Here is an 18,573-nt window from a genome sequence, read left to right as displayed (position 1 = left end):
TATAGATGGGCTATGTACAGGTGCAGTAATCGGTGAGCTGCTCTGACAGCTGGTGCTTAAAGCTAGTGAGGGAGATAAGTGTTTCCAGTTTCAGAGATTTTTGTAGTTCGTCCCAGTCATTGGCAGCAGAGAACTGGAAGGAGAGGTGGCCAAAGGAATAATTGGTTTTGGGGGTGACCAGAGAGATCTACCTGTTGGAGCGCGTGCTACAGGTGGGTGCTGCTATGGTGACCAGCAAGCTGAGATAAGGGGGGACTTTACCTAGCAGGGTCTTGTAGATGATCTGGAGCAAGTGGGTTTGGCGACGAGTATGAAGCAAGGGCCAGCCAACGAGAGCGTACAGGTCGCAGTGGTGGGTAGTATATGGGGCTTTGGCGACAAAACGGATGGCACTGTGATAGACTGCATCCAGTTTATTGAGTAGGGTATCAGAGGCTATTTTGTAAATAACAGCGCCGAAGTCGAGGATTGGTAGAATGGTCAGTTTTACAAGGGTATGTTTGGCAGCATGAGTGAAGGATGCTTTGTTGCGAAATAAGAAGCCAATTCTAGATTTAACTTTGGATTGGATATGACACCTAGGTATTTGGAGGGTGCAGGCAGTGATCGGTTGAAGAGCATGCATTTAGTTTTACTTGTATTTAAGAGCAATTGGAGGCCACGGAAGGAGAGTTGTATGGCATTGAAGCTCGCCTGGAGGGTTGTTAACACAGTGTCCAAAGAAGGGCCAGAAGCATACAGAATGGTGTCGTCTGCGTAGAGGTGGATCAGAGACTCACCAGAAGCAAGAGTGACATCATTGATGTATACAGAGAAGAGAGTCGGTCCAAGAATTGAACCCTGTGGCACCCCCATAGAGACTGCCAGAGGCCCGGACAACAGACCCTCCGATTTGACACACTGAGCTCTATCAGAGAAGTAGTTGGTGAAACAGGCGAGGCAATCATTTGAGAAACCAAGGCTGTTGAGTCTGCCGATGAGGAAGTGGTGATTGACAGAGTCGAAAGCCTTGGCCAGGTCAATGTATACGGCTGCACGGTATTGTTTCTTATCGATGGCGGTTAAGATATCGTTTAGGACCTTGAGCGTGGCTGAGGTGCACCCATGACCAGCTCTGAAACCAGATTGCATAGCGTAGAAGGTATGGTGGGATTTGAAATGGTCGATAATCTGTTTGTTAACTTGGCTTTCGAAGACCTTAGAAAGGCAGGGTAGGAAAGTTATAGGTCTGTAGCAGTTTGGGTCAAGAGTGCCACCCCCTTTGAAAAGGGGGATGACAGCAGCTGCTTTCCAAAATTTGGGAATCTCAGACGACACGAAAGAGAGGTTGAACAGGCTAGTAATAGGGGTGGCAACAATTTCGGCAGATAATTTTAGAAATAAAGGTTCCAAATTGTCTAGCCCGACTGATTTTTAGGGGTCCAGATTTTGCAGCTCTTTCAGAACATCAGCTGACTGGATTTGGGAGAAGGAGAGATGGCGAAGGCTTGGGTGAGTTGCTATGGGTGGTGCAGTGCTGTTGACCGGGGTAGGGGTAGCCAGGTGGAAAGCATTGAAAATGCTTATTGAAATTCTCAGTTATAGTGGATTTATCGGTGGTGACAGTGTTTCCTATCTTCAGTGCAGTGGGCAGCTGGGAGGAAGTGTTCTTAATCTCCATGGATTTTACAGTGTCCCATGGTTTGTGTTGCAGGAAGAACATTTCTGATTGAAAAAGCTAGCCTTTTCTAACTGCCTGTGTATGTTGGTTTCTAGCTTCCCTGAACAGCTGCATATCACGGGGGCTGTTCGATGCTAATGCAGAAAGCCATAGGATGTTTTTGTGTTGGTTAAGGGCAGTCAGGTCTGGAGAGAACCAAGGGCAAAATCTGTTCCTGGTTCTACATTTCTTGAATGGGGCATGCTTATTTAAGATGGTGAGGAAGGCATTTTATAAAAAATAACCGGGCATCCTCTGACGGGATGAGATCAATATCCTTCCAGTATAACCCGGCCAGGTCGATTAGTAAGGCTCGCTTAAGTGTTTCAGGGAGCGTTTGACAGTGATGAGTGGAGGTCGTTTGACCACTGACCCATTACGGATGCAGGCAATGAGGAAGTGATTGCTGAGAAATTGGTTGAAAACAGCAGAGGTGTGTTTAGAGGGCAAGTTTTTTAGGATGATATCTATGAGGGTGCCCGTGTTTACGGCTTTGTTGTGGTACCTGGTAGGTTCATTGATAATTTGTGTGAGATTGAGGGCATCAAGCTTAGATTGTAGGATGGCTGGGGTGTTAAGCATGTTCCAGTTTAGGTTACCTAGTAGCACAAGCTCTGAAGATAGATGGGGGGCAATCAGTTCACACATGGTATCCAGGGCACAGCTGGGGGCAGAGGGTGGTCTACAGCAGGCGGCAACGGTGAGAGACTTGTTTTTAGAGAGGTGGATTTTTAAAAGTAGAATTTCAAATTGTTTGGGTACAGACCTGGATAGTAGGACAGACCTTTGCAGGCTATCTTTGCAGTAGATTGAAACACCGCCCCCTTTGGCCGTTCTATCTTGTCTGAAAATGTTGTAGTTAGGGATGAACATTTCAGAATTTTTGATGGTACATCATTTTCTTTAGGAATGTAGTGAAGTAAAAGTTGTCAAAAAATATGAACAGTAAATTAAAGTACAGATATCCCCAAATGTCTTAATAAGTAGTACTTTAAAATATTTTTACTTAAGATCGGACCCTTTTTTTACATTTTCATCTAAAATGACACCCATATCTAACTGCCTGTAGCTCAGGACTTGAAGCAAGGATATGCATATTCTTGATTACATTTGAAAGGAAACACTTTGCGTTTTCTATTTTGTATTGTTTTTAATCATCTTTGAAATGCAAGAGAAAGGCCTTAGTATAATATTGGAGTTTAAGTGCAATCTAGATGCTGTTCACTAGATGGCAGAAGTGTATGTGCAAAGTTTCAGACTGATCCAGTGAAGCGTTGCAATACTGCACAAAATGTTGTATCGAGTCTGCCCAAATTTGCCGAATTGGTCAATTGATACATTTTCAAGTACATGACTATAGAGAACATAAAACATGATATGGTAATAAAAAATAAAAAGTTTAAACACTCCCAGGAAGGTCATACATGATGGAAAATTAGCTTCTCTATAGGAAAGACACTAACCTTCACACATCTAGATGGCCAGGCGCTTGGATGTAGGGCCAGAAACAGCAGGGGTTCAAACTTTAGAACCCAGTTCTACATTTGAATATAAAAATGGATTTTATCAAACAAAACAATACTGCATTTTATCTCTGGGACCCTCAGGATGACAAATCAGAGCCAGATTACTGAATGTAAGTACATTATTTACCTTCAGATGTGAATGTATCAAACCAAGTGCTGTGATAATGTTTTGTTGTTGTGCACTTTCCTCAAGCAATATAATGGTATTGTTTCACTGTAATACCTACTGTAAATTGGACAGTGCAGTTAGAATAACAAGAATTTAAGCTTTCTGCACATATAAGACATGTATATGTCCTGGAAAGTTGGATGTTACTTACAACCTCATTCTAGTCACATTAGCGCACGCAACAACCGTCCCGGTATAGGGACACTGATCTCGTAGAGGTTTTAAGTCACTAGGTGACAACCCAGTGTACAGTATATGACTTCCTTGTTGTTTGGTCAAATGGACCGGAAACTAGGAGAGGAAGAGAGAGGCCAGACAGAGATGAAAATGAAGGGAGGGAAGCAGTGGTGTAAAGTACTTAATTGATCGCAAGGGCAGTGTGCCATCGTACCACTTATCTCTCATGTAAGGGTGCAGGGGGCTGTGGACTACTCACCCCTGATTTGAAGTTATTGAAGTCATTCCCCTGCCAATAGTAATCTTACATCTGCAGCAAAAATGTTCTACAGCGATTACCTATTGGAACAAGCAGGGAAAGTCAAAAGGAGTATAAACGCTTTTTCTCAGGTGTGTACGCACACACACACACACACACATACACACTCACAGACGCACAATAAATACATACAGTGCATCAGAAGTATTCAGGCCCCTTTACTTTTTCCAAACGGCCTACCCGACCGCTCGGAGGTGTCCATGTGGTCCTAAAGCACACCACGTTGCCTCGTTTTCTATCACATTCCAATGATAAAACTGGGGTGGACAAAAATGAAATTTTACAATTTAGGGGGACGTGTCCCCCACGTCCCCAGTGAAAGTTGCGCCCCTGCTTTACAGACTTTTTATAAAATGGATGAAATTGTATTTTCCTCCCCTCATCAATCTACACACAATACCCAATAATGACAAACCAAAAACAGATTTTAGAAATTGTTGCAAAAAACGTAAATATCACATTTACGTAAGTTTTCAGAGCTTTTGCTATGAGACTTGAAATTGAGCTTAGGTGTATCCTGGTTCCATTGATCATCATTGAGATATTTATACAACTTGATTGGAGTCCACCTGTGCTAAATTTAATTGATTGGACATGATTTGGAAAGGCACACACCTGTCTATGTAAGGTCCTACAGTTGCCAGTGCATGTCAGAGCAAAAACCAAGCCACGAGGTCAAAGGAATTGTCCGTGGAGCTCAGAGACAGCATTGTGTCTCTGAGTACTTTCTGAAAACACTGTACGTCTATTACATGTTTCATCACAATAAGACATTCACATTTCTGCAAAAGTACAATCTCATACTCACTTAGAAACCCACCCTCAGTTGTTCACTGTAGTCAGCAGGACCCCAACATCCTCTGTCACCAAACCCCCTTTCCCCCTCCTCTCCTCTCCCTTTTCTTTCATCACATTCCTCAGCCTCTCTAAATGTATTTTCAGCAGTGTTGGAAGCTACTCTGAAAAGATAGTTTACCAAGCTACCAATTTCTTCACACTGAAAGTAGCTAAACTAAAGCTACCCCTATGAAAAATATAGTTTACTTAACCAAAGTAACTTTAGTTTAGCTACTTTTAGCTACTTTTACTTTTGTCATAAGTCAATCTGAAATGTCATAGACAACAAATTGCAAGAACAGATCACTTTGGTGTAAAATTAACAGAATATGTAATTTAGTCTTTTAAACACAAAAAATATATTTAAAGTGAAATGAGGCAGATCTGATTCCGAAAGAGAAAATAAATTATTGCATACTTCATCCATATGTTATTTTTGCAAAAAAAAAGGAACATGTACTTCCAGTAATCATCTACACCGCTTACATGGCAAAAAAAGTTATTAACTATCGAAAACACTACCTAAATTTCAATTTAGTTCAATTACCACCAAGGTTCTGCAAAATGTTGTTAAATTACTAGTTGAACTACAAATAAAAATCGTCCCTTTTTCAGGAGCCTGTCTTTCAAAGATAACTCATAAAAATCCAAATAACTTCACAGATCAACATTGTAAAGGGTTAAAACACTGTTTCCCATGCTTGTTCAATGAACCATAAACAATTAATGAACATGCACCTGTAACAGTATAGCTTCCGTCCCTCTCCTCGCCCCAACCTAACCCTAACAGTCACCCTCGAAGCATCGTTACCCATCGCTCCACAAAAAAGCCACAGCCCTTTAACCACTACTTCAAGGTCTCAAAGCCAGTGATGTCACCGTTTGAAACACTATTAGCGCGCACCACCACTAACTAGCTAGCCATTTCACATCGGTTACACACCTGTGGAACAGTCGTTAAGACACTTGCAGCTACAGACGGTAGGCAATTAAGGTCTCAATTATGAAAACTTAGGACACTAAAGAGGCCTTCCACTGTCTCTGAAAAACTCTGAAAGAAAGATGCCCAGGGTCCCTGCTCATCTGTGTGAACGTGCCTTAGGCATGCTGCAAGGAGACATGAGTGCTGTAGATGTGGCCAAGGCAATAAATTGCAATGTCCGTACTGTGAGACGCCTAAGACAGCGCTACAGGGAGACGGGACGGACAGCTGATTGTCCTCGCAGTGGCAGACCACATGTAACAACACCTGCACAGGATCAGTACATCTGAACATCACACCTGCGGGACAGGTACAGGATGGCAACAACAACTGACCGAGTTACACCAGGAACACACAATCCCTCCATCAGTGCTCAGCCTGTCCTCAATAGGCTGAGAGAGGCTGGACTGAGGGCTTGTAGGCTTGTTGTATGGCAGGTCCGCACCAGACATCACCAGACAACAACATTGCCTATGGGCACAAACCCACCATCTCTAGACCAGACAGGACTGGCAAAAAGTGCTCTACACTGACGAGTCATGGTTTTGTCTCACCAGGGGTGATGGTCAGATTTGTGTTTATCGTCAAAGGAATGAGCGTTACACCGAGGCCTGTACTCTGGAGCGGGATCGATTTGGAGGTGGAGGGTCCATCATGGTCTGGGGCAGTGTGTCACAGCATCATCGGACTGAGCTTGTTGTCATTGCAGGCAATCTCAACGCTGTGCATTACAGGGAAGACATCCTCCTCCCTCATGTGGTACACTTCCTGCAGACTCATCCTGACATGACCCTCCAGCATGACAATGCCAACAGCCATACTGTTCGTTCTGTGCATGATTTCCTGCAAGACAGGAATGTCAGTGTTCTGCCATGGCCAGTGAAGAGCACAGATCTCAATCCCATTGAGCATGTTTGGGACCTGTTGGATCAGAGGGCGAGGGCTTGGGCCATTTCCCCCAGAAATGTCCAGGAACTTGCAGGTGCCTTGGTGGAAGAGTGGGGTAACATCTCACAGCAAGAACTGGCAAATCGGGTGCAGTCCATGAGGAGGAGATGCACTGCAGTACTTAATGCAGCTGGTGGCCACACCAGATACTGACTGTTACTTTTGATTTTGACACCCCCTTTTGTTCAGGGACACATTATTCAATTTATGTTAGTCACATGTCTGTGGAACTTGTTCAGTTTATGTTGTTGAATCTTGTTACATTCATACAAATATTTACACATGTTAAGTTTGCTGAAAATAAACGCAGTTGACAGAGAGAGGACGTTTCTTTTTTTGCTGAGTTTAGTTCACTACTACCTAACCCTGGTTTTCAGCCTGTGCTTACTGGCAGTGAGTCGGCCTGCTCAGTCCACACATAACGCAAAACAGATGTAGAAAGTGGCGCAGCCAAGATGTTGCTATGGATATGTGTGGGGGCAACTCGAGACACATGAGTTTGTTTCTTTCTCTGTTTTGTATTTCACTTTCACAGTGTAATTTTACACTGTGAAATATGGTTTTTCAAACACTGCCTTTAAGTAGGCCCAGAGTAAATATGCTTCAATGCTATACAATGGTTGGTTGTTTAGCAAAAAATCTGACTCTTGCACCACTGTGGGGCAAAACAGCCAGGGTTGGATAGATTGTTGATAACTTGTAAACTATATTTGGTCTCCAATATTTATTGCAAACAAATAGTTGCACAATGAACACTTGTCTCTCAAATACATTGTTACAATTGTTGGTTAGCAAGTTCTCTTGTAAATATTTCCAATATTAGCATAGATGCGACATCAGTCAAAACAACTCAAAACAAGACATGCTATCAAGAACGAGCCACTTACAATTCCACATGGCGGTTTGTTGTCATTGTTGCTAGCTATCTGACCATCCAGAATCATAACAAAGTACGGCGTTCTACCCCTTTGAAGCGTGCACATCGTGTTCGTGACGTTGTCAGCTAACCCGTCTATAGTGTAATACAATATTATGTCTGTTTTTTTATATCACTTTAAGGTGCTAGACAGTGAGAATGTAGACCTAATAGATTTGTTAGACATTTTTAACAGATGGTTTTGGGAAGTGCACCACCCTTACAAATCCCAATTTATGCTCTGGCATGCATACTGCACAGTAGAACTATAGACACTATTATAAACTGGGTGGTTCGAGCCCTGAATGCTAATTGGCTGACAGCCGTGATATATACCACTGCTCTAATGGCATTGGTAACCAGTTTATAATAGCAATAATGCACCACAGGTGTTTGTGGTAAATGGCCAATACACTGTACCTTGGCTAAGGGCAGTATCCAGTTGCATCGTGACACATCCAGCCGTGATTGAGAGTCCCATAGGGCAGAGCGCATTTGGCCCAGGTTCGACCGTCATTGTAAATAAGAATTTGTTCTTAACTGACGTGCCCAGTTAAATAAAGGCTACATTTAGAAACGTTAACATGAGGGTGTGAATCGTGGTAAGAGCACTAAAGTTTACTACCTATGTCCTACAGAACGACTTTGCTGCGAAAATGACATCAGCTTCTCAAGAGGGGGCAGGCTTCCTGCGTCGGGGGAGGATCTGTGGAGGACCTTTCCAAGCTCACCCCGTCCTCGCTTCCCGCAGCAGACATACTGTACACACACAAATTGGTTTGAAGCCTACATTCACCCGGGTCTTCTGCTTGCTTTTGTGAGAAAAAGGACCGTGCCACCGTTTTTAACCGCATGACATGATGAAAGACTACCGCGGTGTGGGCTTCGTAACAATGTTGCCGTTGTAGCAATACAGACGGACGACACCAATGGTTTATCTAACGGTAGCTCAGTGCGAGGGGCGCATAATCAAGCTGGGTTCTCCTGATGTGATGTTCGATGCCAGCACCTGGAGGATTCGCAACATCTGGGACGGCGTGAAACTAGAGGTCGCCGGGAATGTGAGCCCCGTTGTCCTGCATAGCTTCACCCAATTGGACCCTGACCTTCCGCTGTTGGAGGTAAGGAAATCACCAGTAATTTGTTCACTGCGCGCTGGGCGCACTGTACATTTGTGTGGTTCATTCATGCGTCTGGTGTCGAATCTGCGACATCTGATCGATAAGCAAGAATGGCCTATGGTTGTTAGAGGAGAAACGGTATGTTCTGTTGTGTTTTGTTGTTTCTTTCTGCCTTAGTGTCAATGAACCAGTTACTGAAGTTCAATACATTTAAGTGCGGATGTCCTTTTGATATTCCGCAACATTGTTTTAGTAGCCCATTTGTTTTCTGAAATGTTTGTGAAATATAATGCTTTAATGATGAAGAATAAACATGAAACCAGTTTCATAATATAGGCAGTTTTTATTATTTTATTTTACTTTAACTTTTGCAGGGAGTCAACAATGAGACACAGGTCTCTTTTGCAAGTGAACCCTGCAAACAACTTGCTGTACAAGTCATGTTTTAGTACAAGTCATGTGATGAAACTACAATAGTCCATAATGTATAGACACTCAACTATAACTGTTATAATCTCTGCAAATTACCCAACATTACTAAAAAAATGCTGTGATTAATAAATTGCATTAATCAGTCATATTAATCGTCCATGATTGGAGGACAAGGTGGCATGGCATCATCAATTTGATTTGAATAAAACAAATATTTTTATATGGAACAAACACCAGTCACTAGTTATTCTCCCATCCAAAATGGCACGAGGCAGCTTTTAAAATTGTGCCAGTGAACCAGTAGAAGTCATTGATTCAATTGGATTCCAATGGGTCACCGTGTTGATTGCTGTCCAAGCAGTGTGTGTTCTACCTACCAAATAGCACACTATCTCATTGGAGATGCCCTAGGTTATAGGCTATGTCATAAGGTCTCTTTGGTCCTGAGATTCTGTGTTTCTTTTTGTGAAGGTGACAAGTGTTTATTCTGCCTCGTCTAGTACAGCTAGCAGACACAAGCTTTTTTTTCAGGTTGGCTTTTACATTTGGGTCATTGTCAACTCATCTTTATTTATGCTTGTTGCTGCCATGTGTGGGCATAAGAGTTTTAGTGTGTGACACATTTTGTGTGAGTTTAAGTGTGTTAGGCTTGTGTGTATTGTAGTGTGCATGTGAACGTTTGTGAATGCCATGGGGAACCACATGACAAAATACTATAGTAAAATATGGGCCAAGGCCATCGGACTGTTACCATCACTAACATTGAGTGGCTGCTGCCAACATACTGACCCATCTCTAGCCACTTTAATAGTTAAACATTTGATGTAATAAATGTATCACTAGTCACTTAAAACAATGCCAATTTATATAATATTTACATACCCTACATTACTCATCTTATATGTATATACTGTACACTATACCATCTACTGCATCTTGCCTATGCTATTTGGCAATCGCTCATCCATATATTTTCATATACATATTCTTATTCTTATATATTTATATATTCAATTATTCACTGTAGTATTGTTGTGGTCATGACTGTAGCATACTGTAGTATTTATTGTAGTGTTATAGCAAACATTATTGTAGTATACTATAGTATTTATTGTAGTGTTTTTGCAGAAATTACTGTAGCATTTCCAATAGTGTTTTTGTGTTATTATCTTTGACATATAAGTGGGGGCTTTCTCCTTGAGGAAACCGACTGAAGAAATATTAAAACAGCACATGTTCTGTAAACTGTAAGTGGGTAGGCCTGGCGTCTGAACGGATATCAGAGCTCCTCCCCTGGTCGATAGACTGTAGTAAGTGAAGTAACAGAGATAACCTGTAGGGTACACAATACTTTATATGTTCTTTACTTGTCATTTCTGCTTTTCACTCATGGGAGCCACCTCTGGTCTCTTGGCCCTCCCACCTCTACTGGAGGGCAGCTCCCGCGCAGCCCAGTCCAAGCTCTTCTCTGTCCTGGCAACCCAATGGTGGAACCAGCTTCCCCCTGAAGCTAGGAGAAAGAGTATATTCAAATAATCTCACAGCACCCCACCTCACAGCCCCTGATGTATCATGGTGGAAAGTTTGAAATCATGCCATGAATAAGATCATTTTATATGTGGAATAAATCAGGGTCAGGGCAGGCAGAGGTCAGTAATCCAGGGTGGTGTGACAAGGTACAGAACGGCAGGCTCCGGGTCAGGGCAGGCAGAATGGTCAAAACTGGGAAAGCTAGAAAACAGGAACTAGAGAAAGACAGAAGCACAGGAAAAACTCTGTTAGGCTTGACGAAACAAATCGAACTGGCAACAGACAAACAGAGAACATAAATACACTGGGGATAATGAGGAAGATGGGCGACACCTGGAGGGGGGTGGAGACAAGCACAATAAAGGTGAAACAGATCAGGGTGTGACAGTGATAATGTGATTGTCCCAACGAGCTATATTAAGATGAATGCACTAACTGTAAATCGCTCTGGATAAGAGTGTCTGCTAAATTACTCAAATGTAAATGTCATGATTCATTCCATGTATAAAATGATCTTTCCACCATGAAACATCAGAATTTTTCAATGGCTACATATTTACAGTACAACTTTTTAATTATGTACATGATTTAAAAAAATAAAAAAATAATAATCACATTTTATTTCACCTTTATTTAACCAGGTAGGCTATTCGAGAACAAGTTCTCATTTACAACTGCGACCTGGCCAAGATAAAACAAAGCACAGATACAAACAACAACACAGAGTTACATGTGGAATAAACAAACATGCTGTCAATAATACAATAGAAAAGGTCAATATACAGTGTGTGCAAATGAGGTAGGATAATGGAGGTAAAGGCACTAAATAGGCCATACTGGCGAGATAATTACAATATAGCAAATAAACACTGGAGTGATAGATGTGCAGAAGATGAGTGTGCAAGTAGAGATACTGGGGTGCAAAGGAGCCAAATAAATAACAGTATGGGGGAGGAGGTAGTTGGATGGGCTATTTACAGATGGGCTATGTACAGATGCAGTGATCTGTGAGGTGCTCTGACAGCTGGTGCTTAAAGTTAGTGAGGGGAGTGTCACGTTCTGACCTTAGTTCCTTTGTTATGTCTTTATTTTAGTATGGTCAGGGTGTGAGTAGTGTGGGTTGTCTATGTTCGTTTTTCTATAATTTGGGATTTATGTGTTCGGCCTAGTATGGTTCTCAATCAGAGGCAGCTGTCAATCGTTGTCCCTGATTGAGAATCATACTTAGGTAGCCTGGTTTCACTTCTGAGTTGTGGGTGTTTGTCTTCCGTGTCAGTGTTTGTTACCACACGGGACTGTTTCGTTTATTCACGTTTATTGTTTTGTTCCAGTATTCTGTTGTGTTTGATTAAACATTATGGACACTTACCACACTGCGCATTGGTCCTCCGATCCTTCTCGCTACTCCTCCTCAGAAGTGGAGGACGAGATCCGTTACAGGGAGATAGGAGTCTCCAGCTTCAGTGATTTTTGCAGTTCGTTCCAGTCATTGGCAGCAGAGAACTGGAAGGAAAGGCGGCCAAAGTAGGAATTGGCTTTGGGGGAGACCAGTGAGATATACCTGCTGAAGCGGGTGCTACGGGTGGGTGCTGCTATGTTGACCAGTGAGCTGAGATAAGGCGGGGCTTTACCTAGCAAAGACTTATAGATGACCTGGAGCCAGCGGGTTTGGCGACGAATATGAGGCGAGGGCCAGCCAACGAGAGCGTACAGGTCGCAGTGGTGGGTAGTATATGGGGCTTTGGTGACAAAACGGATGGCACTGTGATAGACTGCATCCAATTTTCTGAGTAGAGTGTTGGAAGCTTTTTTGTAAATTACTTCACCGAAGTCAAGGATTGGTAGGATAGTCAGTTTTATAAGGGTATGTTTGGCAGCATGAGTGAAGGATGCTTTGTTGCGAAATAGGAAGCTGATTCTAGATTTAAGATGCTTAATGTGAGTGGAAGGAGAGTTTACAGTCTAACCAGACACCTAGGTATTTGTAGTTGTCTACATATTCTAAGTCAGAACCATCCATAGTAGTGATGGGGGGGGGAGGAAGGTGTGGGCAGCGATCAGTTGAAGGGCATGCATTTAGTTTTACTTGCATTTAAGAGCAGTTGGAGGCCACGGAAGGAGAGTTGTATGGCATTGAAGCTCGTCTGGATGTTTGTTAACACAGTGTCCAAAGAAGGGCCAGATGTATACAAAATGGTGTCGTCTGCTTAGAGGTGGATCAGAGACTCACCAGCAGCAAGAGCGACATCATTGATGTATACGGAGAAGAGTTGGCCCGAGAATTGAACCCTGTGGCACCCCCATAGAGACTGCCAGAGGTCCAGGCCCTCCGACTTGACACACTGAAATCTGTCTGAGAAGTAGTTGGTGAACCAGGCGAGGCAATCATTTGAGAAACCAAGGCTGTTGAGTCTGCCGATGAGGAAGTGGTGATTGACAGAGTCGAAAGCCTTGGCCAGGTTAATGTATACGGCTGCACGGTATTGTTTCTTATCGATGGCGGTTAAGACATCGTTTAGGACCTTGAGCGTGGCTGAGGTGCACCCATGACCAGCTCTGAAACCAGATTGCATAGCGTAGAAGGTATGGTGAGATTTGAAATGGTCGATAATCTGTTTGTTAACTTGGCTTTCGAAGACCTTAGAAAGGCAGGGTAGGAAAGTTATAGGTCTGTAGCAGTTTGGGTATAAAGTGTCTCCCCCTTTGAAGAGGTCTTTGGGGATCTCAGATGATACGTAAGAGAGGTTGAACAAGCTAGTAATAGGGGTTGCAACAATTTCGGCTGATATTTTTAGAAAGAGAAGGTCCAGATTATCTAGCCCGGCTGATTTGCAGGGGTCCAGATTTTGCAGCTCTTCCAGAACATCAGCTTCGCAGGTGTAGGGTTAGCCAGGTGGAAAGCAAGGCCAGCCTTAGACAAATACTTATTGAAATGATCAAGTATCAATTTCTTTCAATTTATCGGTGGTGACAGTGTTTTCTAGCCTCAGTGCAGTGCGTAGCTGGGAGGAGGTGTTCTTATTCTCCATGGACTTTACAGTGTCCCAGAACATTTTGGAGTTGGTGCTACAGGATGCAAATTTCTGTTTGAAAAAGCTAGCCTTTGCTTTCCTAACTGCCGGTGTATATTGGTTCCTAACTTCCCTGAAATTTTGCATATTGTGGGGGCTATTCGATGCTAATGCAGTACGCCACAGGATGTTTTTGTGCTGGTCAAGGGCAGTCAGTACTGGAGTGAACCAAGGGCTATATCTGTTCCTGGTTCTAAATTGTTTGAATTGGGCATGCTTATTTAAGATGGTGAGGAAAGCACTTTTGAAGAATAACCAGGCATCCTCTACTGTCGGAATGAGGTCAATATCCTTCCAGGATACCCGGGCCAGGTCAATTAGAAAGGCCTGCTGCCTGAAATGTTTTAGGGTGCGTTTGACAGTGATGAGGGGTGGTCGTTTGACCGCAGACCCATTACGGATGCAGGCAATGAGGCAGTGATCGCTGCGATCCTGGTTGAAGACAGCAGAGGTGTATTTGGAGGGCAGGTTGGTTTGGATGATATCTATGAGGGTACCCGTGTTTACGGATTTGGGGTTGTACCTGTTAGGTTCATTGATAATTTGTGTGAGATTGAGGGCATCAAGCTTAGATTGTTGGATGGCCGGGGTGTTAAGCTTGTCCCAGTTTAGATCACCTAACAGCACAAGCTCTGAAGATAGATGGGGGGCAATCAATTCACATATGGTGTCCAGGCTACAGCTGGGGGCAGAAGGTGGTCTATAGCAAATGGCAACAGTGAGAGACTTGTTTCTGGAAAGGTGGATTTTTAAAAGTAGAAGCTCAAATTGTTTGGTCACAGACCTGGATAGTAATACAGAACTCTGCAGGCTATCTCTACAGTAGATTGCAACTCCGCCCCCTTTGGCCATTCTATCTTGTCGGAAAATGTTATAGTTAGTGATGGAAATTTCAGGGTTTTTGGTGGTCTTCCTAAGCCAGGATTCAGACACGGCTAGGACGTCCAGGTTGCCAGAGTGTGCTAAGGCAGCGAATAAAACAAACTTAGGGAGGAGGCTTCTATGTTAACATGCAAGGCATTTACAGTTACAGAAGTCAACATATGACTGGGGAGTGGGAGTGGAGCTAGCTGCAGGGCCTGGGTTAACCTCTACATCACCAGAGGAACAGAGGAGGAGTAGGATAAGGGTACGGCTAAACGCTATAAGAACTGGTCGTCTAGAACGTTCGGAACAGATCTGTGTTTAAAAAATACAAGTAGATTAACACATTTTCTTTGGAGTCAATAAATCATTGGAATTACTTTTTAATGTTTTGAAAAAGGTTGTCATATCTGGGATCCTTTATTTAATCTCATGAAATATGGGACCAAAACTTTCCATGTTGCGTTTATATTTTTGTTCAGTGTATATATTTCCTGAGCTTTCTTATATCTCCTAGATATAGAACAGACACTTCAAAACCTTACTCCTTATGATTTATTTTTTGTCTATTTTGCCATTTATGGATCTGTTATTCGGCAGTGTAGCCTAGTGGTTAGTGCATCGGACTAGTAACCGAAAGGTTGCAAGTTCAAATCCCCGAGCTGACAACGTACAAAATCTGTCATTCTGCACCTGAGCAGGCAGTTAACCCACTGTTCCTAGGCCTTCATTGAAAATAAGAATTTGTTCTTAACTGACTTGCCTAGTAAAATAAAGGTAAAAAAATAATAATTTCCTTGTCTTTCTATGGGCTATAATAGTGAAGGCCAAATTAAATATATTTTGTAGATACCTAAAGGGTCCTAAAGTTCTAAATCAAATAGATAAATGATCCATGGCATGACCTTCTTAAAACAATTCCGTATGTCAGCTTTGAACCCCCCCCCCCCCCCGTACACTAAAGACCTTTGTGAGTGGTGTGTGACTGTGAAGCGTTTCATCCATCCATGAATCTTTGACATCTTTGAATCTTCTCCATCGTGTAGTTCTGGAGGGAGGAGAAGCGATGGCTTACTGGCTAACTCAAAACTGCTGCTTGTCCTTTGTGGAAATAATGGCCTCAGCTGCATTTCACATCTGCTGTTTCATTAAGCAACTCTGCTTTCTCTCACCCATACTGTACTGTACACAAGCAGAGGAGGCTTGAGCGAGAGCAACTGGTGTCCATTTATACCCAGGCACATAGATATAGTGTGCAGGCCTAAGGAAACAGGTTGTATTGTGGTAATTGACACACTATCCAAATCTTATGGCCATAAATCACTAGCAAAACTTGGTCAAAGAGGAGAATTTAAAGCAACTTGTGCTGACTATGCTCGGCAATTAGTATGCGCATTTGTGAAGACCTTAATGATAGGGACAAGCCTAGTAGGGGCTGAGTTCAATTGTAACTTGCATACAGTATTTACTCATTAGTAATTATGCAGTAGTGAGCAGTAGATATGAACATAAAGTTCCATGGTCAGATACACTCAGAGAATGGTTTTGAGGACTCTAAATTTGACATGGACTCCCCTAACAAACCTTTCAGAATTGCTCAAGAATACGACAGGTGTGTTTGTGCTGCGGCTGTTGTAAACAAAGATACCAAGTACACATTGCTAATGGAGATTGTATTGGATTTGATTGTAGTTTCCACTATAAAATAATAATAGTATAATATTATTATTACAGATCACAGAGATCTTCATGGTAGAACTACATTTTCCACCTTGGCTAGTGGGACATAAGCCATAGTCTCAGCCAGCTGACACATTCTTTCAATGGCCAACTTTCCCTCCAATAAACGGAAATTGACCCAATCGAGACGGAAAAATAATTGACAAGCCAGTCACTCTACTTTAGCTATATATATTTTAAACCTACTTTTCAGTAATTCTCAGTCTGCAAGAGAGAGAGGCCTAGACAAAAGTACAGTTGAAGTCGGAAGTTTATAAACACTTAGGTTGGAGTCATTAAAACTTGTTTTTCAACCATCCACAAATTTCTTGTTAACAAACTCTAGTTTTGGCAAGTCGGTTAGGATAGCTACTTTGTGCATGACACAAGTAATTTTTCCAACAATTGTTTACAGACAGATTATTTCACTTATAATTCACTGTATCACAATTCCAGTGGGTCAGAAGTTTACATACACTAAGTTGACTGTACCTTTAAACAGCTTGGAAAATTCCAGAAAATGATGTCATGGCTTTAGAAGCTTCGGATAGGCTAATTGACATCATTTGAGTCAATTGGAGGTGTACCTGTGGATGTGTTTCAAGGCCTACCTTCAAAACTCAGTGCTTCTTTACTTGACATCATGGGAAAATCAAAATAAATCAGGCAAGTCCTCAGAAAAATAATTGTAAACCTCCACAAGTCTGGTTCGGCCATGGGAGCAATTTCCAAATGCCCAAAGGTACCACGTTCATTTGTATAAACAATCGTATGCAAGTATCAACATCTGTCTCCTGGCGATGAACGTACTTTGGTGCGAAAAGTGCAAATCAATCCCAGAACAACAGCAAAGGACCTTGTGAAGATGCTGGAGGAAACAGGTACAAAAGTATCAATATCCACAGTAAAAAGAGTCCTATATTGACATAACCTGAAAGGCCACTCAGCAAGGTAAAGGACAACAAAGGACAACAAAGTCAAGGTATTGGAGTGGCCATCACAAAGCCCTGACCTCAATCCTATAGAAAATGTGCAGAACTGAAAAAGCGTGTGCGAGCATGGAGGCCTACATTTCACATTCTTAAAATAAAGTGGTGATCTGAATTGACCTAAAACAGGGAATTTTTACTTGGATTATATGTCAGGAGTAGTGAAAAACTGAGTTTAAATGTATTTGGCTAAGGTGTATGTTAACTTCCGACTTCAACTGTACATTGTTTGCCTCTGCCTATCAAGTACATTTTACTAGTGCATGGAAAAGAAAGTGTTAACGCACATCCAGTGTTGGACAAACAACAACATGCATGTCTGTCAACTGTATACCATTATAGGGCTCAATTTCCATTCAACACCAGTCAGTTGAAAACAGAAATCCAATTTGTCAGTTGAAGATTGTCCATTTTGCTGTGAGGATTGGCTAGTGAAATGGCAGTGAAATTGAATTGACTCCAACTAAACTTCCAACAAACTCATCCAACCTGACACCAAGGTGGAAATATCTGACCAACACACAGTCCTCCCTTTGTGAATCTCGGGACAAGCTTGGGTCAACAATAGCTATTTATAGCCCATCCAATAAAGAGGGATTTGCAGAAAACCCTATTTAGCCAGAATCTGCTCTGATCAGGTGGATCCATACTTTGAAGGCTGCTTCCCGTTTTTCCCTAGCAGCATCATAGAAGATTATCGGCCATTTTTTTTAGAAGGCTGTGGAAAGGAGGGGGACTGAACTTCTCTTGCATTAGGCCCTTTGGCCAAAACAAGGGAGCGATTGAGCTCCCCTGCGGATTATCAGATAGTTAAAGATGATACCTCTTGATAGCCATGGTCCTGTTACTTATCAATCAGTGGAGGCTACTCAGATGAGGAAGGGGAGGACCATGCTCCTCATTGATTATCAGAAAAATAAATTGTAAAACATTTAAAAAGTTATCCTTTTTAGGTAAAACTATACTAAATGTAATTACATGTCACCAAATACTTTATTAAAACACACTGTTTTGCAATGAAGGTCTACAGTAGCCTCAATAGCACTCTGTAGGGAAGCACCATGGTGTAGCTGAAAGACAGCTAGCTTCTGTCTTCCTCTTGGTTTGTTGACTTCAATTCAAAACCTAGGAGGCTCATGGTTCTCACCCCCTTCCATAGACTCATGCTGCAAGACTATCAGAGCTTGTGCAGCATGAACTGACATGTTGTGGTGAGTAGTTGGCTCAAAGAGAACGCCAATAGTTGAACAATTTTTAACAAATTAATTTCTTCC

General features: G+C 42.3%; 1 protein-coding gene across 6 annotated transcripts in view; it reads left to right on the top strand.

Annotated features, from left to right (window-relative positions):
• The window catches only part of LOC135544732 (ral guanine nucleotide dissociation stimulator-like), a 114,230-nt gene that overhangs the window by 33,863 nt on the left and 61,794 nt on the right, over positions 1-18,573 (top strand). For 3 of the 6 annotated variants that reach the window (XM_064972589.1, XM_064972590.1, XM_064972588.1), the window contains exon 1: positions 8,311-8,694. The exons of 2 other annotated variants lie outside the window; for them this stretch is intronic. In XM_064972589.1, the coding sequence (XP_064828661.1) occupies positions 8,503-8,694 (192 nt within the window). In that variant the 5' untranslated portion in view covers positions 8,311-8,502. Of the gene's footprint in view, positions 1-8,310; positions 8,695-8,720; positions 8,833-18,573 lie in introns of those variants that run through there. One more of the 6 variants, XM_064972591.1, reaches the window with a different exon arrangement.

The sequence above is a fragment of the Oncorhynchus masou genome, chromosome 8, assembly GCF_036934945.1.
Source record: "Oncorhynchus masou masou isolate Uvic2021 chromosome 8, UVic_Omas_1.1, whole genome shotgun sequence".
Lineage (NCBI taxonomy): Eukaryota > Metazoa > Chordata > Actinopteri > Salmoniformes > Salmonidae > Oncorhynchus > Oncorhynchus masou.
Note: the sequence above shows the minus strand (reverse complement) of the source record. Positions and strands in the feature narration are given on the sequence as shown.